Source organism: Oryzias latipes, chromosome 14, assembly GCF_002234675.1.
Source record: "Oryzias latipes chromosome 14, ASM223467v1".
Classification (NCBI taxonomy): domain Eukaryota; kingdom Metazoa; phylum Chordata; class Actinopteri; order Beloniformes; family Adrianichthyidae; genus Oryzias; species Oryzias latipes.
Window position 1 is genome coordinate 11,561,617 of NC_019872.2, and position 18,739 is coordinate 11,580,355.

At 39.0% G+C, this 18,739-nt stretch overlaps 1 protein-coding gene across 3 annotated transcripts; it reads right to left on the reverse strand.

Moving 5' to 3' along the window:
- Positions 1 to 498: 498 nt before the first annotated feature.
- LOC101154797 (high affinity cationic amino acid transporter 1) lies at positions 499 to 18,585 on the reverse strand. 3 transcript variants are annotated; one of them, XM_020708824.2, is made up of 14 exons: positions 18,305 to 18,585; positions 13,333 to 13,363; positions 10,281 to 10,536; positions 10,029 to 10,211; positions 9,778 to 9,936; positions 9,127 to 9,304; positions 8,816 to 8,949; positions 7,245 to 7,467; positions 6,741 to 6,880; positions 4,578 to 4,680; positions 4,063 to 4,256; positions 3,168 to 3,319; positions 2,962 to 3,070; positions 2,570 to 2,767 (listed from the first exon to the last, which is right to left on the reverse strand). In XM_020708824.2, exons 3-14 carry the CDS (start codon positions 10,465 to 10,467, stop codon positions 2,583 to 2,585), a joined length of 1,947 nt encoding a protein of 648 aa, XP_020564483.1. In that variant the 5' UTR covers positions 10,468 to 10,536; positions 13,333 to 13,363; positions 18,305 to 18,585; the 3' UTR covers positions 2,570 to 2,582. The 3 variants fall into 3 exon arrangements, with proteins under 3 accessions (XP_011481652.1, XP_020564483.1, XP_011481655.1); XM_011483350.3 differs by lacking the exon at positions 13,333 to 13,363 and having other exon boundaries at positions 499 to 2,767; positions 18,305 to 18,579; XM_011483353.3 differs by lacking the exons at positions 6,741 to 6,880; positions 13,333 to 13,363 and adding an exon at positions 6,174 to 6,310 and having other exon boundaries at positions 18,305 to 18,577.
- Between the last annotated feature and the right edge of the window lie 154 nt (positions 18,586 to 18,739).

The following is an 18,739-nucleotide window of genomic DNA, read 5'->3' on the forward strand; positions in this document are numbered from 1 at the left end:
CTATCAAAACAACATCATCAGCATAGAGTAGTATGCTCAAGTTCCAATTATTGATATCAATACCCAAGTTAGTTTTTTTAATTTCTTGAGCTAAATCATTGACATAGATAGGAAAAAGTGTTGGTGAAAGAACATCTTGTTTAACTCCAAATGGTGTAGGAAACCAACCTGTTTTTAGGTCATTCACCTGCGCACAGGCTAATGGAGCCTTGTACAGAGCTTTAACTGCTTTATAAAACTTACCATTAATATCATACACAAGTAATTTATATTCAAGAAGATTTCGATTTATCCAGTCAAATGCTTTTCTAAAATCCACAAAACAAACAAAGGAACTTTTACTGTCTTGCAGTTTAGCTCTCACCACCGAGGACAAAACATAAATATTGTCAGCAGATGAATAAAAGAACATATTTGTGACGTAGAAAATATGGAATCTGTAGGGAATCAAAGTGAGACTCAACTACTAAAATATGGTAATGCTGAAAGGAGCCATGCAGGAAGGATACTAAAATTACTTTATTTACAAGATTAGCCAAAGCACATTCTGCTTTTTGACAATGAAAAAAATCAACCAGAAGGCATTTACTGTACTCTACTGTTAAATCTGAGTCCCAAAAATCTTTCTGTATCTATCGATACTAACTTGTAAGATTTCAGTTTTAACAAACCAAGATTTTAAAAAAAGACCAAAAAAATAAAACATTTGTCAAGAAGGGAAACCAAACCACAGATATATATGACAGCAACTCACTGTGATTGAAAAGACCCTAAAGAAAGACAGTTTTAGATCACTTTAAGCACAGAAGATGAAAAAGAAATTACCAAGTAGATGTAATTACATACAAAAAATACTTAAACATCGGTTTTTAAAGGTAAATCTCAGCCTGCAGCCCAAAAATGATCATTTTAAGGTCATTCATACATGTATTCAAAGCAATAATTTCATAAAAGTTAAAATGAATACAATTCCTTTTAGATTCAGTCATATCTGAAAAATCAGAAGGATGAAAACTACACTAAAGATATATTTTACGTGGTTTTTTATGTTTTAGGACATTTTTGTTTATTTTTATATTTATGTTAGGCTAAGAAAAGTGAATTAAAGAAGCAACATCATTCACACAGATCTGTAAACAATCCAAAATACACATCAGAATAAAAAATCTGCACTCAAAATACTTAAATAGCTTCAAAATACCAACAAAAACACATTCTTTGACAGCTTGCAAGTAGTTTACTCTGAAAAAATATACACAATGCATTTTATATACAAGTGTGATCAGGCAAGTTAGTGTTGTAAAACGTTCACTAAACATCATTTTCTGTAGACAATAGGAGTAAAATGGAAAATAATTCAGAGTAATCAAACGTAAAGATAATTATATTTTTTACATTTATTGAATATTTTTTCTAGACAGGAGCCAAAAAAAAAAAAAACTACTGACGGCAACACAAATGTCTGCAAAAGCTAAATGAAAGACATGCTGCAGACTCATATCGTTAAAATCATAAATGTTTAATCCAGGGCATATTTTATTAACATATTAAAACAGAATGATGAAGCTGTTGACATTTAAAATGGATATTGTATGAAACCCTGAAACGTAGATGAATGTTATGGAGAGATTTGCTTTTTTTATTTTTATTTAAACAAATAATAAAAGTTACATGACAGCAGAAATCCAACACCATCTATTCTTCATCTTACCTGACAATCTGTTACCGCCATGTCTTCCTCGTCTGTAACAAATCAGTAATCTGATAGGATTCCAAAAAAGAACAGATTGGCGACTTATATCTGAAAGGAAGCGGTTGAGTTTTGGGCCAGAGTGAATCCTCTGTGACTCATTCAGGCTCAGATAATCTGTCATTTACTGCCTAGAAACCTTCATGCCTCAGTACTGTGTCTGTAAACAGGCATCTGCTGATCCGTATGCAGAATCTGCAGGCAAGAAAGAAGATCCTGGTTTCTAAGACTCTCTAGAATCTCTTTGGAGTTCATCTGAAGTGGTCCTGGCCGACAATGTTTAATTTAGGGAGAAAGAGTGTAAACAGAGAAAAAGGCACATAACACTGATCGAAACAAACGTTTGTTGTTGTTTTTTTCTATCACCTCTACACGAAGGAGGATTTTGTCACAAATATGGCCAAAAAAAGGCAGATTAAGACTTTGCTTTTATTAGAAAATATACATGAAACCGTGTGAGCTACTGTTGTCTGTGTTTAGAAGGGTTAGGAGAAGAAGATAAAAAGTAGAGGAGAGTTTGCTGGAAACCACTGATAAACAGAATAAAACCCATCATATCCCTATCATATCATAAACACGCATTTACCGTGGATCCTGTATGATCAATCTTTCAAAGAGAATCAAAGGTGCAGCTGAATCGGGACGAAAAAACCAACCTACTGTTCTAAAAATGAGCGATAAGACAGAATATCTGTTTTTGATAAACCTTGAAACAAAGCTGTATTTCAGTCTGCGTTCCTCCCACCCCTGAAGAGGTTTGATTATCATATTTTTCCACAAAAGGAAACCCTCCTTCTCCTCCGACGTGAAGCTGTGCGTCCTTTTAAGATTTCTACAAATCTCTGCCGTTTTCTTCCCGAACGTCAATGCCGTCGTGCAGAAAGGCCTCTTTTTCTGTCGCCATGGTTTCTAGTTCGTGCTCCAGCTTTAAACCGTTCATCTCGGTGGCTAAAGGGGAGTGGGATGCGGAGCCCTCTGTGCTGTGACGAATGCCGTAGCAGAAGTAGATCACCAAACCTACAAAGCAAAAAAAAGAAAAAAAGAGAGAGCCCAGCCCAATCAAAAACTTTAAGAAAACTTTCTTTTCCACAAAACAGAGTTGAATTTATGTCTTCTTTTGTCCAGTGCTTTGTTAAAAACATGCTTCAAGAGTTCCAACAGGTTCAAATGTCTGTTCAGCATGAGGTCAGCAAACAACGGAGGACAAGTACCTATGGCCATCCAGACTGAAAACCTAACCCAGGTGCCTCTATCCAGCTGCATCATCAGGTAAACATTGACAAACATGCTGATGACTGGGATGAAGGGCACCAGGGGGACCTGGGAGTCAGACGCAGAGGAAGAACACAGGTTTGTGCTGCCATGTAAAGAAACTTGAGTGCCTGAAGGGATTTCTGTAAAAGAGACCAAACCCAACCTTGAAGGACAGTGGCGTTCGGCTCTCGGGCTGCCTGCAGACGATGAAGACGAGCAGAACACACACCATGAAGATGACTGAGAGAGCCACCATGTTCCAAACTGCAATGCCTGCCTGAACCGCCAGTATGCTGAAGGCTAGGATCAACAACCCTGGGGAGGAAAACACTGGCTGTTAGAAGCATTCGATATTAATAGATGGAAATTTATGATTCCAAAGAACAAACATAGTGTTGGTAGATGATTATTCCAGAATTTATCGAGGCCACAGAAGGTTGTGTCAGAACAGACTATGTACACTTTTATATATATATATATATATATATATATATATATATATATATATATATATATATATATATATATAAAGAAAATGAATCTTAAAATTGCATTTCTGAGTATTTATTTATTTATATTGTTTTGAAGGAGAGCAGACAAATATGCTATAAAATGCTATATATTCAGATATGCTGAGCGGGCCACAAGCTCCGCCCCAATCTGATGCGTCCACTTGCAGACAAACAGATCAATGTACGCCTTTGTATCTTCTCGTCTGATCTGGCATCTGGCTGGAAACTGCACGACTGGGCAGCCTGAACGTCGCTCGTCATTTTTGATACTCTGCTAATGTTTGGTTGGGGTTGTAAGGGGCTGTACGCTAGATGGAGAGAGTGTAAACAGAGAGCTCTCAATTATTGGTGGGGTGGGTTTGTCAAACTCTGTTTTTTGATTTTGGCTAAAAACCGAATAATCATAATTAAAAGACCACTGGGATCACTTGGAGTGGGACTTTAAATTATATAATTTGCAAAAAAAAACCTACCAATTTCTGACTCATTCAACATCTTTCTGCTTTTTAGCGTCTGATGACAAAAGTCCTGCTTAGAACAACAGACCTAAAGCAGAGGTACAAATGTTGACGGTGAAGCCGGACAGCGTCGAAGGGTCGGGGTGGTCTGGAAAGAGCAGATTATGGAAACTGAACCTCTCCTCCACACCGGGCAGCATGCCCATGCTGGGGACGCTGATGCCATCGCTCAAGTCATCACTGACAGTTTCATACATGTGACTGGGGTGTTCAGGCTGGTACCTGAAAATGACAAAGCACATATAGAATAATGTGTTTTTTTGTTTGTTTTTTTCCCAGTATAAAACAAAGCTTTTGTATTAAACTTTGTCTTTCTTTCTTCACAAAAGCTTTACATTTTCTTGGTTTTATAATGTGTGACTTTGCTTCCTTTTAGTTTTGATTTGATTTCAGCTAATTGAATGTAAATCGTTTGCTGAGCTCACTGCAAGATATTGAGGCTAATGTGGCTACAGTTTTAGACCAAAATGAGCTTTTTCTGTCAAAAAGCCTTCCTAAGCGCACAGACGAGTAAAAAGTTGACACCCCATACCAAATACTGACCTCAAAACCAGCACACAGGCAGCAACTAATGTGTAGGCCAGCAGAGTTCCAATAGACATTAGGTCCACAAGGTCTTTTAGGTCAAACAGAAATGCCATGATAGCTGAAAGCAAGAAAAAGCAATATTGAAAATAAAGACATTTGGCAGAGTTAGGATGTAATAAAACCTACAAAACGGTTATAGCTGGTAAACCTGAAAGGGTTGTGTTTCGTTTTATATTTTGCCATTTCTGATAGACTTTCTGGCATCATTTCAGTCTATAGGAGGCCCTGATTTATTTAAACATTCGAATACTAGGGGATCAGTGGCAGACTTCCATGAGAAAACTAAAAAGAAGTCAACCATGTCTTGTGGAAATGACGTATCGACCTTCACAGGCCTTGCTTTACCCTTGGGTGTAATATCCGTCAGCCTGTAGGCTCCGTGTTTATTTGTTTGAACAGTATACAAGCTCAGATACCATCACAGCCATCGCACCACAAAAGTTGGCTCTTTTCTTCTACAGAACAACTTGTTCGGCTTGAAACTTGATCAATCCCAGAATAACCATGAAAAGACCTTTTCCAGCAGTTTTCAACATCCACACTTAACACGGCTCACATTGAAAAGAATGTCACTTCTAAACTGTAAGATGTTATTTTGAGCTCAATAACCCGATTACATGACAACTACTGCAAATTATTAAGGTGGCAGAATATGTTAAAATCCAAATTTGCAATTTACTAAAATATGTCATCAAGTAGAAGAAAAAAAGGAGATAAATATTTTAAGCAAATCAGACAAAAGTAGAAGTTGAAGTCACTTTAAGCACTTCTGAAAGGGCATTTGGAGGCTTTCCTCAATGATTTCAATCCGATTTAAAGGGGCAAATACTAACAAGTGGTACATCAATTTCAGACATTCATTTAACATTTGCACACAAAAAAATAAAATAAAATAAACAAAAACGACAAAATTATTCTCCAAATGTAAGAAATAAACAACAAAAAAGCTGTTTTGTTTCTGAGGAGATAAAACCTCAAAACTGTCCAAAATGTTTGGTGCTGGATTAGACTTTAAAAACTTGATTTGTAAATATAAGATAAAGAAGAATAGAGATGAGGATGTAGATACTGGACTAACTGTGACACAAAGTGGATTTATTGTGTGAAGGGCAGCTGTTATTAAAAGAGGCAGTAAGTCAGTCAGTAAATGCTTTCATAAAGCAAAATGATAGAGTTGCCGCAGCTTTTTAAACCTCGCCCTTTACTCCACTATCACCTGCAAATGTTGCTTCACTGTCAGGAGACACCGGAACCATGAAGTTTAAACGCCGAGCCCTGCTATTAACTTACAAGGAGCCTGAAATGAGTGTTTTCCATCTGAAGCACAGAAGGGATTAAGAAAAGTATGAACAAAGCAAAGCTTGTTTAAGGTTTTTCCTTTTTTTTGGTAGATATTTCTGTTGGTCCTTAGCTTGTGTCAACTATTGCTCAAGTAAATGAAACAAACAGGCTGCACTGTGACGCTTTTGGCCTTTTTGGCATCATGATCTCCTTCTCCGTAAACATGCATGTTTTCCTTAATCCCTGTTCCGGTTTTCCTCTTCATCTTACCAGACATAACCCCAGCTGCAACAGTGGAATTGACGGGGGCTTTCCTCTCGCTGATGCGGGCCAAGAAGGAGAAGAGTAGGCCATCCCGAGCCATGGCAAAGATAACACGGGGAAGGGGGAACATGGAACCCAACAGACTGGGGTAGAGCGAGGAGGAAAACGTCAGAGTTGGACGACGGTTGTACGTTTAGGTGGAGGGTCAAGGAAGAAATGAAGGAAGAGGGGACAGCAAATGAAAACGCGGATGAAGAAAAAGCTTGCAAAAGCATGAGCAAAGTAGGATAAGGAGAAATGTGAGAGCAAGCTGGCATGATGCTGGGTTAAGGAGCTTGTAATGCAGGTTTGTGTGGCATGGGTTTGCAGTTTGGCTACTTAACCAAACAGTTTTTGATTTTTGTGTGTGATTGCAGAAGGAAATATGACCAAAAAATGTTAGGAATGCTCTTTTTATGCTATTTAGTTTTATAAAGTAAAAAAAAAATCAGCTGGTGCATTTAAAACATCCACAAGGCATGCAAAACTGGTGAACATGGATGCCGTTTCAAGACATGCATGTTAGTGTCTCACCTGCCCCTGTGCCAGAGGCAAAGGTTGCAATTAGTGGGGTTTTGGTGCGGGGGCTGATCTCGGCCATGAACTTGAAAAGCAGCCCATCGTCAGCCATAGCCCAGATCACGCGAGGCATAGGGAACATAGCACCCAGCAGGCTACCATGGGGGGAGACCAGGATATATAGTATCCACACTTACATCCAAGAGAATGCCATGAGACATACATGAACAAAGACAACAACTCACATATACATATGGAACAATGTGCAGAACACAAGCAAGGTTTCATCAAAACATCACAAGTATGAACATGATTATTAACATCTAAAAAGAGGAAACGGTGTTTTAACTTCACATTGTATATATATGATTACAATTCATAGATGTCATTATGATTACATTTGTGGTCATTTAAACAGTTAAAAAATGACTTATGTGGATCGTCTGATTACAATATATTTGCATGTGCACTAAAATAAAAGCACATGAAATGTTTTTCATTTTCGTTATTTGCACTTACCTGGTAGACAGAGCACACAGCGAGCCCACAGCCACAGCATACTTGGCTCCTCCCCAGCCCACGTATTTAAATGCAACAGGCAGAGGGCTGTTGCTGTCCAGGAGGTAGTACGGCATCATGAGGGTGAGGGCGGCAGAGACGCCAAAGTAGGCCACAAAGCAGATGAGCAGCGAGGACACGATTCCGATAGGGATGGCTCTCTGCGGGTTCTTCACCTCCTCACCTTCAGTGTGGAGAGACAGGTCAATAAAAGCTACTCGTTGCTGACACTCAATTCCAATCCTCTACAAAATAAGACAAAACTGTTTCCATTCACTGCTACTTGAACTTACGTAAAAAGTGTTTCCTGTGGTTTTTAAATTATGATCATCAAGAAACCTGTCATTTTCTATTCATAGTTTCTGCAGAGCAGCTGTAGTTCATCACAAATTCACCTGTTTACACGCTCTTCTGCTAGCTTACAGCCACTCACATCCCCAAACTAACAGAGTCAGATGCCCCAGAGGAATCGGAGTGGGTCTTTCAGCAATCTGTCTTCGTGTTCAAATTTGCTGGATTGCTTCAGCCAAAAAAATCCCTTTCTAACAGCTGCTGAGCCTCTTTTGGCGGCTAGCGTATGTCCATCTAATGCAAAACATGTGTGGGTTTTTTTTTTTTTTTTGCAAACAAAAAGAACAAGTAGCTTTTGGCTCCTTTAGAACCCACAAGACTTAATCATCCATCTGCAAGTAGTTACCAAACACAGGTCCTCTGAAAAAAATGATATTCTTGTTCTGTAACAAATCCTAATCTCTACCAAGAGGACTCCATGAGATCAATGTGCGAACGAAGCTTCTTAGAGGTGTGAATGTTCCTTTTTATAGATTTATGCTTTTATCTGGAGGAGCTAAGGGAGGGTGTTTTTGTGACACAAGTCTCTAAGTGCAAGTGAAGCATGAATGGTGAAAAAAAATACATAAATAAATAAATAAAGTGCAGAAAGAAGGCGGCCACTCGACTAGATTTACGAGACGGCTTGAATAAATGAAACTGAAATGTGTGAAGAAACACAAAGGACCAAAAACATCTTCCTTCTTTCAGGCTCAAAAATGCAGCTTTTCCCTCTTCCGCCCCGCTCTTATGTAACAATCTGGAAAGTTTAGACAAGTCGAGGATTGAAACAGGGCCAACTCAAGATTAAGGTACAGCCCCCCCACCCCACCCCCCATCACCACTGCCACAAAACTGAAACAAATGTGGGCCGGCCGTCTGAAAACTAAAGAGTTTGGGAACATTCTATACGTTTTATTGCCAGTTTTTCATCCTCATAGGTTGCAGTTCAAACATATTTATGTCAAAAATACATTTTAATTGTTACTTTTTTGAAAATATTAATCAAAACTTTAACGTTTATTATCTCTACTTTATGATTTTACCAGTGGATGAAATGTTTAAAAAGAGAAGACGATGTCTCATTTCAGTCCTAAATAACTAATTGTACCACTATTTGTTACTGGAAGCTTCCAAGTCTTTAAAGATGTGACGGCTGATGACATCATTGTAAGATAAACTCTTTTTGTTCTATTGCTGACCTGTTGTAGCAATGCAATCAAACCCTACAAAGGCATAGAAACAGGTAGCAGCTCCTGAGAGGACGCCTGTGAAACCAAACGGCATGAAGCCACCTGCTCCTAAGATCTCCTTGGTTGGAAGAACCTCAGTCTGACTGGACACAAGAAAAAAGAATCCAAATTATTGATAAATACATTTAAAAAAAAGATAAAGAAGAGGAGCAAAATACTTTGGAGGGTCACTTTGGTTTCGAAGAACCGATAAGGCAGATAAACCGGGATGCATGATGCAAAAAGATCAAACCAAGTTAACTTCTAGAAGTTAATCTTACTTCTGACTTGAGTTGCTTGTAAAGGTGCCATTGAGGATCTCTTCAGGGTTGATCTGCCAGTTCTTGATAGTGCCCTTGACCAGGCCAGAGACCACCATGAACAACAGGACTAGAACGTTGATACATGTGAAGACCTTGTTGACCATCGCTGATTCTTTCACTCCGAACGCCAGGAGACCTTCAGGACATGAAATGAAATGAAAATGAAAGAAAATGATCCATTAAATGTAGCCTCAGTCTAACTTTGCCTTGTATTGCTGCTCTTTTCTGTATTTCAGCTCCATTTTTAATGTTTTGTTGAGGCGTTAAGGTTTCTAATCGTGGCCTGAATGTGGTTTTATCCTGGTTCCATAAGGCTTCGCTATCATTATGGAAACTTCCAGAAGAATGAAAGGCTTTTTCAAACTTTCTACCAAGGAGAGACAACAATCAGGTCATTTAGGTGTTTCAGTTGTTTGTGGCCAAACTTTCGTTTGACCTTCATGTAACGTTGTGTGAATAACCCACTTTTTTTACAGTAATGACGTCAAAAGGTAAGCAGGAGGGAAGTCGCAGAGGAACACAAGATTAGGAATATGTATCACTGCACAACTCAGATGGTATATGGGTTAAGGAGCTCCAAAAATCACAGAAAGAAAACGGTTTTCTTACCTGTCAGAGTGAATATGATGAAAACAGCAAACATGTCAGGGTACTCAGCCAGAACTCCCGGCGCACTCATGGACATGTATGTCCTGCAAAACTGCTCGATGTGCTTCCCTATCAACTCATCAAATGTTGCGCTCCACGCCCGTGCCACGCTGGATGTTCCTGGCACAAAGAACAAAACCAAAACACATGTTTTCTGTTTCTCGGGACATTAGACATCAAAGACAACACAGCTGTTGCTGCTTCATGTTTACCGATGATGTAAGAGAGGATGAGGTTCCATCCAGTGATGAAGGCCCAAAGTTCTCCCACGGTCACATAGGAGTAAAGGTAAGCGGAACCCGTTTTAGGAACACGTGCTCCAAATTCGGCATAGCAAAGACCCGCCAACACAGAGGCCGAAGCTGCTATCAGGAAGGACAACACGATAGCCGGGCCTGTGGGAGTCAATGCGTTAAACACTGTTGCTGGACAGAATTTTATTAACTACACAAACGTAGATTTACCTGAATTGTCTCGTGCAACTGCACCGGCGAGCACGTAAACTCCAGCGCCAAGCGTGCTACCGACGCCGAGGGCAACCAGGTCGAAGGTGTCGAGACATCTGGACAGACGAGAGTCTTCCGAGTTTCCGTTGACCACCTTTACCCTTAGCAGCTGTTTACCAAAGTGTATGAGAGCCTGCAAAGCCATGGAGGCTTCAGCGAGCGGGAGGATTGATGATGCTTAGAGGTCACAAGGGAGATGGAGAGAGGCCACACCCTGACAGAACAGAACGCTCATGAATTTCAATTCTTTGATTACTTCTTTTCTTTTAGGTTCTCTTATCAGTCTGTTTTAGCACCAGTTTAAAGGTCCACAATTATCCAATTCCATTCAAAGTTGTTGGGGAAAAGGTTTTTAATAGACCAGCACAAAAACATTGTTGCACGTTACTGTAATGTAACGTTCACACTGAACTCGGACACGTGCATTAAAGTGACCACTTCCAGTTGACAGTCAATGTAAACACACAGTTTTGGGCTTCTGCATTCAAACTCTCACGTTCATGCTAGGCAAGTTTTTAAGTCTCTTTTCCGGATCTATGTACAAAATGTGTGCCTTATGAACCCGTATCAAAAGTTAACCTAGTTGAACTTTGACCAGTCAGGGACTCAGATTTGGGAGTGACATATGGATGGCGTCCTTTTCAAAACACAGAAGTGCCAACCATTTGGAAATTGATCATGGAGGAGAAAATATTTATTGTGGTTTGTGCCCAACTGGAAATTCTATGACACCAAGTATTTGATTTATCGGAGTAGAGCTTTGAAAGAAAAAGCCTGGAATGAGATTCACCAGATCTGTACCGCTTTGACGATCTGATTTTTTTAGCGAACACAGTTGGCTAAAAGCCCGTTAAAGAATGCCCGTCTTGAATGTGCATCACCTGCCCAGTGTGTTCGTAGCATTAGAGAACAAATAAATAAAATTACCGGCTAACAGTGATAAGTTCTCCTAATTAGTTCTTAATAAAAAATAAAAAAAACTACCTGCCGAAAATGGATTCAGCAGTGATGGAATGACAATGTAATACTTGAAACTGTGTCCTGATGTGTGTTGTGGAAACCCTACAGTTCAGCTCTGCATGGGGGGCATGGAGAAATAAACTTAAATAAGTACGATCCACCTGTATTTTTATGAAACAAGATGAAGCAAATGACAAAAAAGTACACTAGGTCAAAGCAATCTTAAAGAAATGTAAAAAAAATGTTTTGACTAATATGCAAAGGCCCAGTACCACTTTCTCTGAATCTCTATTTTTGTAATTTAAGACTCATTTTGGTTTAAATTAAGAAGTAGGTGCATGCTGACAAGACAGACAGATGGAGAGGAAACATGGAGTGCAGATACCAAAAGATTGAAAAGAAACAACAGAAGATAGTAAACAGAGTGATGCAACCCAATGAGTTGGGTTGCATCAATTGGGCGGACGGCCAAGGTGTGTTCTACAAAGAGGGGACTGTGATGGAAGGAATGACCCTTTGACAAATGTTTCACAACAGCCCCTTGTCAGAGCACTCTGACATGGAGACATGCACCTTCAGGGGTCATTGGACAGAGTGAAAAACCAAACTGCTCCTTATGGAAACCCCCAATGCTAAGGTAACCTTGTGGTGCCTCATGTCCCTCGAGGACATACTCTGGCTCAGATACAATTTTCCACATTTGTCTACAAGAACACATACAGGCAAAAATACCAGCACAAGCTGTAAATCAGTGATGTAACAGCCAATATTTTTGCTACAGGGTAATTGTCCTCAGTTTGTCCACTGAGAGAAATAACATTAGCAGGAAACTTAGGCACTGAATACAAAGCCTGCGTCACTGTGTTGTGCTATCATGTGGAACCAACCAATGCATTTTATAATAGGAAAGGTGGACTTGAACTTAAAAGACTTCCCTAAATCAATCAACAGCAATTTTTGATCCAATATACGTCACAGTGCAAGTACAAACTAAGCCAATTTAATCACAAAACAAGACTAAGAATTCGCCGATATTTTACCCTTTATTACCAGAGTTTTAACTCTAGTGATGACACTCTTTGGACGACTGTACCTCTTCAACTGTTTATGCAATTAACATAATTCCAGGCAAGTCCGATGTGGAGAAAAGCAGCCTTGTGGTGGTATGCAACACTGTACAATAATGAAGTTTTTATGGAATCAAAGTAAATCAGCTGATTAAGTCGAAAAGTAAGGCGACTTTGCAACTTTATGCAACACTTTACGATAGATACCGTTGAAAAGCCTATATAAAAAGCCGCTTTTTTCTGTGTCAGAATCAGCAGATTCACGTTGATTGTGTAAACGGTTGGAGCGTTATGGTATTTCCAAATGCACGAGTTATTTAGACTTCGCCGGCAACATCTCCAGTGTTGAAGGGTTAACCAGCTTTGTTCCGCAAACACCATGAAGTGGGTTTTTTTTTAGTTTTCATACAAATATTTGCCCTTGCTCTCATGTTTTTCTCCAAAATTTAGCACAAAAACTAGCCTTTTTTTTATTTTTAAGCAACTTTTGGACATAGTCAGTGAATTAATAGATTATATAAAACTAGGAACGTGCATAAAACAAAGACATTTAGGCCAAAGTTATCATTTTTAATTATTGTTCTCAAATTCCAAAGCTTTTAAAAGCCCGCTTAGAACAAGTAAAAAATATGACAGAAAAACCAACCAATCACACTTGGCTTCAGCCATTAAAAAAACAACAACAGTGTCATGAAAACCTGTTACACAAACAGACTAATAGGCTTTTCTAGGAAAAACTGGAAAGAACCAGCAACGATAAGTGTGGAAAATATTATTCCAACAACAAGCAGCTAATTATCAAGCAGCTCACACAGTGCATTAGTGTCAAAACCTGGACGTTTGTAAATGAAAGCTAATACGGAAATACTTTGACAAAACCCACAACAGCATGCAAAACACAAAATGTACTAATTGATCCCTCTGCAGACAGAGATTTTAAGCATTTATAATATACAGGGAGACAAATAGAGAGCAGTACTTACTTTCAACTACAGCTACACTTCAGTTGTTGATCTAAAAAATTGATTTGAAGCAATGAGGAGAAACGGAGGAATTAGAAACACATTTTTGACAACTATGTCTTTGGGCTGCAGCAAAGACTGCACAGAGCGGCCCATCAGTCAGCGTTCTAAAATAGAATATGGAAGAATCACATGACTTGGCTATTCCAAGCAGCTCACCCTCATGCACGAGTAAAATATAGGTGGTAAATTAGCTCTGCTAACATGCAAAACCAGCTTTGCTTTATTATTAAACTCAGTTTTTATTTTATTTTTTACAAAAAATAGATTATGGTAACAAACAGGGTTTTGTTCAAAATGCTGCATCCAATTGCAAAAGAATAATTCATCTTAGGCTTGTCTAAATGATTTACATGCACAAGATTGATCTTAATTATAGCATATAATCATAAATCTATACTCTGAGCATAAACCAAGCAAAAGGAAGCCATTCGGATATAACTGTGGGCACACGCGCTCAACAGTGTACTGTCTGTTTTTGGCTACTATAAATGACACCACAGCAGGAGAAAAACTCATTAAAGAGACAGTAGCTGAGAAGGAAAGGGGGTGTGATTCCTCAGAACCATTTAAAGCAACCTATAAAATTACCATCAATGAAAGTCGCTATGACAGGTCATCCAATGCTTAAAGCTGCAAACAGCTTTTTTGCTTTGATCAGTCTTATTACCAAAAAAAATATTTGAAAAAAATTACTGAATGCATCCTAATAAAATTTTAACAATTCAAAAAGATTATGAACAATGAGGCAAAAAAAAGTACTTGTCAGTCATCAATTTTGCAAGTTTAAAGTCCAACTTTGATCATCTGTTGATCTATCGTAAAAGCATTCACATGGGTCTTTGGATTATGATTATGTTATGTTTAGCAAAAACAAAAAAAACTGTCATTTCAAGGACCTTGTTTCTGCAGTGTGGCAGTAGTTTATTAAAAATTTGCCTCGGAGTTGTAGGCGGGAACCTTGGCGGGGAACAACCCCGCCCCCTCTTCCCCTCACTGTGCCTGAGAGTTCTTTAATTATGTGCTTTCCTGCTAACTTACAGCCCCTCACAGATGCCAGCTCAAAGTAGGAAAACAAAGACGTACATGGATCTATTTGTCTACAGGATGCATCTGAATGGAGTGGAGCAGGGAGCATGTTCAGTTTCTATCAGTTAGGAAAAAAAAGCAAAAAAAGCTGGGGGATAAATCGATTTAATCGATCAATTAAAACTTGCCATTTAAGAAGATTTATTTTTTGGGGGAAAATTTATAATAATAAATCGGAATTTTATTTTCCCAGCAACTCTCTCAAGCTCTCTTGGGGTTCTGTTGTTCTCCATAAGATCAGCCCAATGGCAACTGGAAAACAGGAGCTTCTTCCCATAAACACTGTATTCAGTTATATGGAACAAACTGCACACTGAAAAATGTGTGACGGCTGTTGATACCAAGAGTGGGAGTACGCCGAATTTGCTACCAACACTTGAACCAGACACTCTGTGGAGAGTGAGAAGTCCTCACGCTAGCGGCTGCTCACAACACTCTTGTTTTACTAAACTTTTTACAGCTCGTATTTAGATTCACCTAGAATTCAGATAAACTCCCAAAGGAGATGTTAAAATAAAATTAAAATTATTAAAATAATATTCTGTCATTAGTCATTTTTGTGGAAAAAACAAAACAAAAAAACAATTACTATCGGAACTCGTATTTGGTGCAAAAAATTGGAAATTTCATTTTTAGACCATATTGTAAAAAAAAAAAATGCTGTTGGAAAAAGCTTGGAGCTGTGAAAAACCAGTGTGCATTGATGCTCAATTGATGAAGTTGGACTACAATGCACTGGGTCTGAACAATTTTTGCAAAGAAAATGTATTTAAATGTATTTTTTAAATAAAATATCAACGTATTATTTTCAGAAGACAGTGGATTCATAAATGGTCGCCCAATATCGCTTGTTGGGTTGGAAGTGTGAGGAGCCCGTCACAATGGCATAATCCTAATTATAAGCAACCACTTCTTTTTTACAACAGATCAAAAAATGTTTGGAGTGGGACTTTAAAGTCAGTTTCTGGAATCATAAACAAAAGACAGGAGTGAGTGTATAAAAAGTCAAAACATAAATGCAACTGACGTTCCATTGAAATGAGTAGTGCTAAATCACTGGAGAGCAGCTGTTACATAACTTCAGCGTGGATCTATTTTCCCCTCGAGTGAGCTCTCCATTAAACTTAACCCTCAGAATGCCTCAAAGTTATTTTTTGGTTTTTGTGTTTTCCTTGGGTCACAAGTGGACTCAGCTCTGTGGGTAGTACGGCTTTAACCCTTGTGCTATCCTAGGGACTTAAAAATTGGGAGTTCGGTCATCTAGACCAGTGTTTTTCAACCAGTGTGCCGCGGCACACTAGTGTGCCGTGGGAGATGGTCAAGTGCGCCGTGGAGAAATTACCCTCATTAACTGATCTAAAAACATTTTCCATCTCCAGGAAATCAACTCTTTGTTCATCCAAACAGGCCCTGATAAAACACTGAGTAGTTAGGAATATAAAAGATCTTAAAATTACTTTTTCTTTGTGTTTATTTAATTCTATTAAAGACATTTTGATAAAAATCACGGTACCGCGATTTAGCTGCAGCTATAACTGTGTAAGGAAAAGTCCCGCCCCTTTAACTGTCTCCGCCAATCATTCTTGAAGGCTTAATCACATGTCATCAGTCTGACCAATCAGAAGTGCTTAAAGTCTTCACTTCCTTGTTCTTAATTCTGCTGATAAAGTCGCTCAGTTCTAACAAATATACCAGCTAAAGACGAGCTTTAGCTGTTGGTTCATCTCTTAGAAAAAAACAGCCGCAACTTCCTGCTTTTTCTGCCACAATTATCAAAGTGTTAAAAAGTTAAAGTGTGCCGTGGCTCAGAAAAGGTTGAAAAACACTGATCTAGACCCACTAGACAGTGCGCCGAACCTTTTTTCTTCAATGATTTGTGATCTTCACTGGTGTCCATGGATTAAATGAAATCCTCTTCACCTTTATCCACCTTTGTCATGGTAGGAGTAACATGTCAATGTAAGGATCGGGTCATCTGGACCCCATAGGATAGCACAAGAGTTAAGAAAACTAGTGCAAACCAACCTTTAAAAAGAAAACCCCTGGACATTTTATCCTCTGATCTAAACAGACATATGCAAATAAGTGTTGCATTGCCCAATTGACCAGCATGAAGGTGGTTCACTGTGTACTCTGCTGTGTCACCTTTAACTTGTCAAGTAAAATCAACTAGCCAGCTAGTATCGGCGTCATTGATGGAACGACCTCCATAAACCGTTCCCGCATGAGTAATGCTGCGCTAGTAACTTGACTGCAACCAAGACATCTGACAAAGTTAAAGCCATTAGCCCAAAGAGCACTAAAAAACATTCAAAGGTTTTAAGACTGGCATGTCCAAAGTCCGGCTCATGGGCCAAATGCAGCCTGCGTTCAAATTTCTACCAAATTTCTCCTTTCATAAAATAATATATGGCCCCTAGCATTTTCTAAAAACTGGGATTTCTTTGATTGTGATGGACTAAATTACATTTCAAATTGTTGTAAACCTGCGGCAACACTATTTACCCTCACTTTCCAGTTTATTTCTAAAATGTCAAATGTAAATAAATAAAGAAAAAGTAGACAGTGAGCACCACTGCGCACAGGAAAAGTGGAAATAGGGATAGTTTTTGTCTCTGTTTTCAATTAGTTTCATATCAAGAGCGAACAAGACATGCTATTGTCGATAAACTGAGAGCAAACGGTGCAACAAAGTGACCATAATTTTGGCAAAATCTTATTATGCAATTGTGAAGAAATGAAAAGTATGTCATTGCAATAAAATATTCATTAAACAATTCATTTCCATTTAATGTTATTTAAAAAGGTTCTAAGAATGACAGGCCATCAAACATTTTTGACCAAATTTGGCCTTGTTTGCAAAAGTTTAGGATAACCCATGTTTTAGAAAGAGTTATGTGGAGGCAAAAGGCTGCAAAGACATTTAGTCCCATGGAAACATCGATTTCTCCGAATTTCAATCCATTTCCATTTAAAGCCACTTTAAAATACCTTAAGGCTGTGCAACATCAAGCAGGCGATTGCGTTATCAAGCGCGAAGGACATGGGAAACATGAAACCGAGCAACTAGCTGAACCTGGAAAGCTTCATTCAAATAAACCAGCCTCTCTGCATGAGTAACACCCACCACAAGCAGACAGCTCTATGGTCAGAAAGTGTCCTCCATGACCCAGTTTAAGATCAGCTAAAGTTAGACTGGACTCTTCACAGCAGCTCTGAAAGGTCATCTACTGCCCACATCATTTAACTGCCTGAAGTGTGAGCGCTCAAGGAAATGAACGATTAAGAAACGCACGCGCGTGAAACGCGCGAGCGCAGTTAGCCGTCTGTTTGTTTGCTAAGATTTTAACCAAAAAGTCATTATTACAACACATTTAAACACTTAAATTGAGTATTTTAGATGCAGCCAGTGTGTATTTGGGTTGTTTTGGTGTTAGTTTGTTTTTTTACACTTGGCTTCATTTGTTGTGGTCTCACTCCAGTAAATATGTTAAACATTTAAACATCTTCACGCTGTTAAATTTGAGAATGGCAGCTAGCTTCTTCAGTTTTAGAGCAGCCCAGTTGTGCTAAAAGCAGTTTGGGCGAGACCAAAATGTTCAGAAAATAAAATAAAAAACTTGCTGTTCAACGAGGGACTACGCGCCCAATGGTGAATTATAAGGCTATGTGGTCAGGAAATTATGTAATTAAGTTAGAGTATCCAGCGGAAATACAAGAAGCAGTTATGGGTTATAAGTGCTGAGCGGCGCGTGCCACAATAAACAATACTATCTCTTCTAAATAAAGTAACCTTTATTGATCGAGCAGCAAAAAACAATCAGTTCATAATAAATGTACTCACTTTTTTTGTTCCAACGGTTGTACTTTACTTTGCAGATGTTTTAGGGCAGACATCCAACGTAATATTTTCTTGGGGTTTGGAGAAACTCCTCAACAAGCATCCAGTCCGACGGTGGTGAAGATACAAGCGCCGCGTTTAGGAGGTGAAGGACAACCAGCGGTGTAGAGCAGCAGCTCCATAAAGTATACAAGCAAGCAAGGACAAGGAGGGCAGTAATAAGAGGCAGGGCGGCCCCGCCCACACGGTGCTGTTGAGCAATAGCCCCTTCATAACATTGGTGCCGTCGGTGGTAAATCAGGAGGAAAAAAATATTTACATCTCTAAAATTCCTGACGCTGAGCTGGGTAGGAGGGGGGGGGGGGGGGGGATTATTCTGAGGGTTAAATGGAAAAAAAAAATCTTCCCTTTTTTGTGCACATGTTCATTGCAACAACA

Excerpts from the sequence above, each read along its gene's own strand:
- LOC101154797 (XM_011483350.3), bottom strand. The coding sequence starts at position 10,467 with ATGGCTTTGCAGGCTCTCATACACTTTGGTAAACAGCTGCTAAGGGTA. Across the intron at positions 3,071-3,167 it reads GAACGCCACTGTCCTTCAAG|GTCCCCCTGGTGCCCTTCAT; the intron begins GTTGGGTTTGGT and ends TCTGACTCCCAG. Across the intron at positions 2,768-2,961 it reads TTCAGTCTGGATGGCCATAG|GTTTGGTGATCTACTTCTGC; the intron begins GTACTTGTCCTC and ends TTTGCTTTGTAG.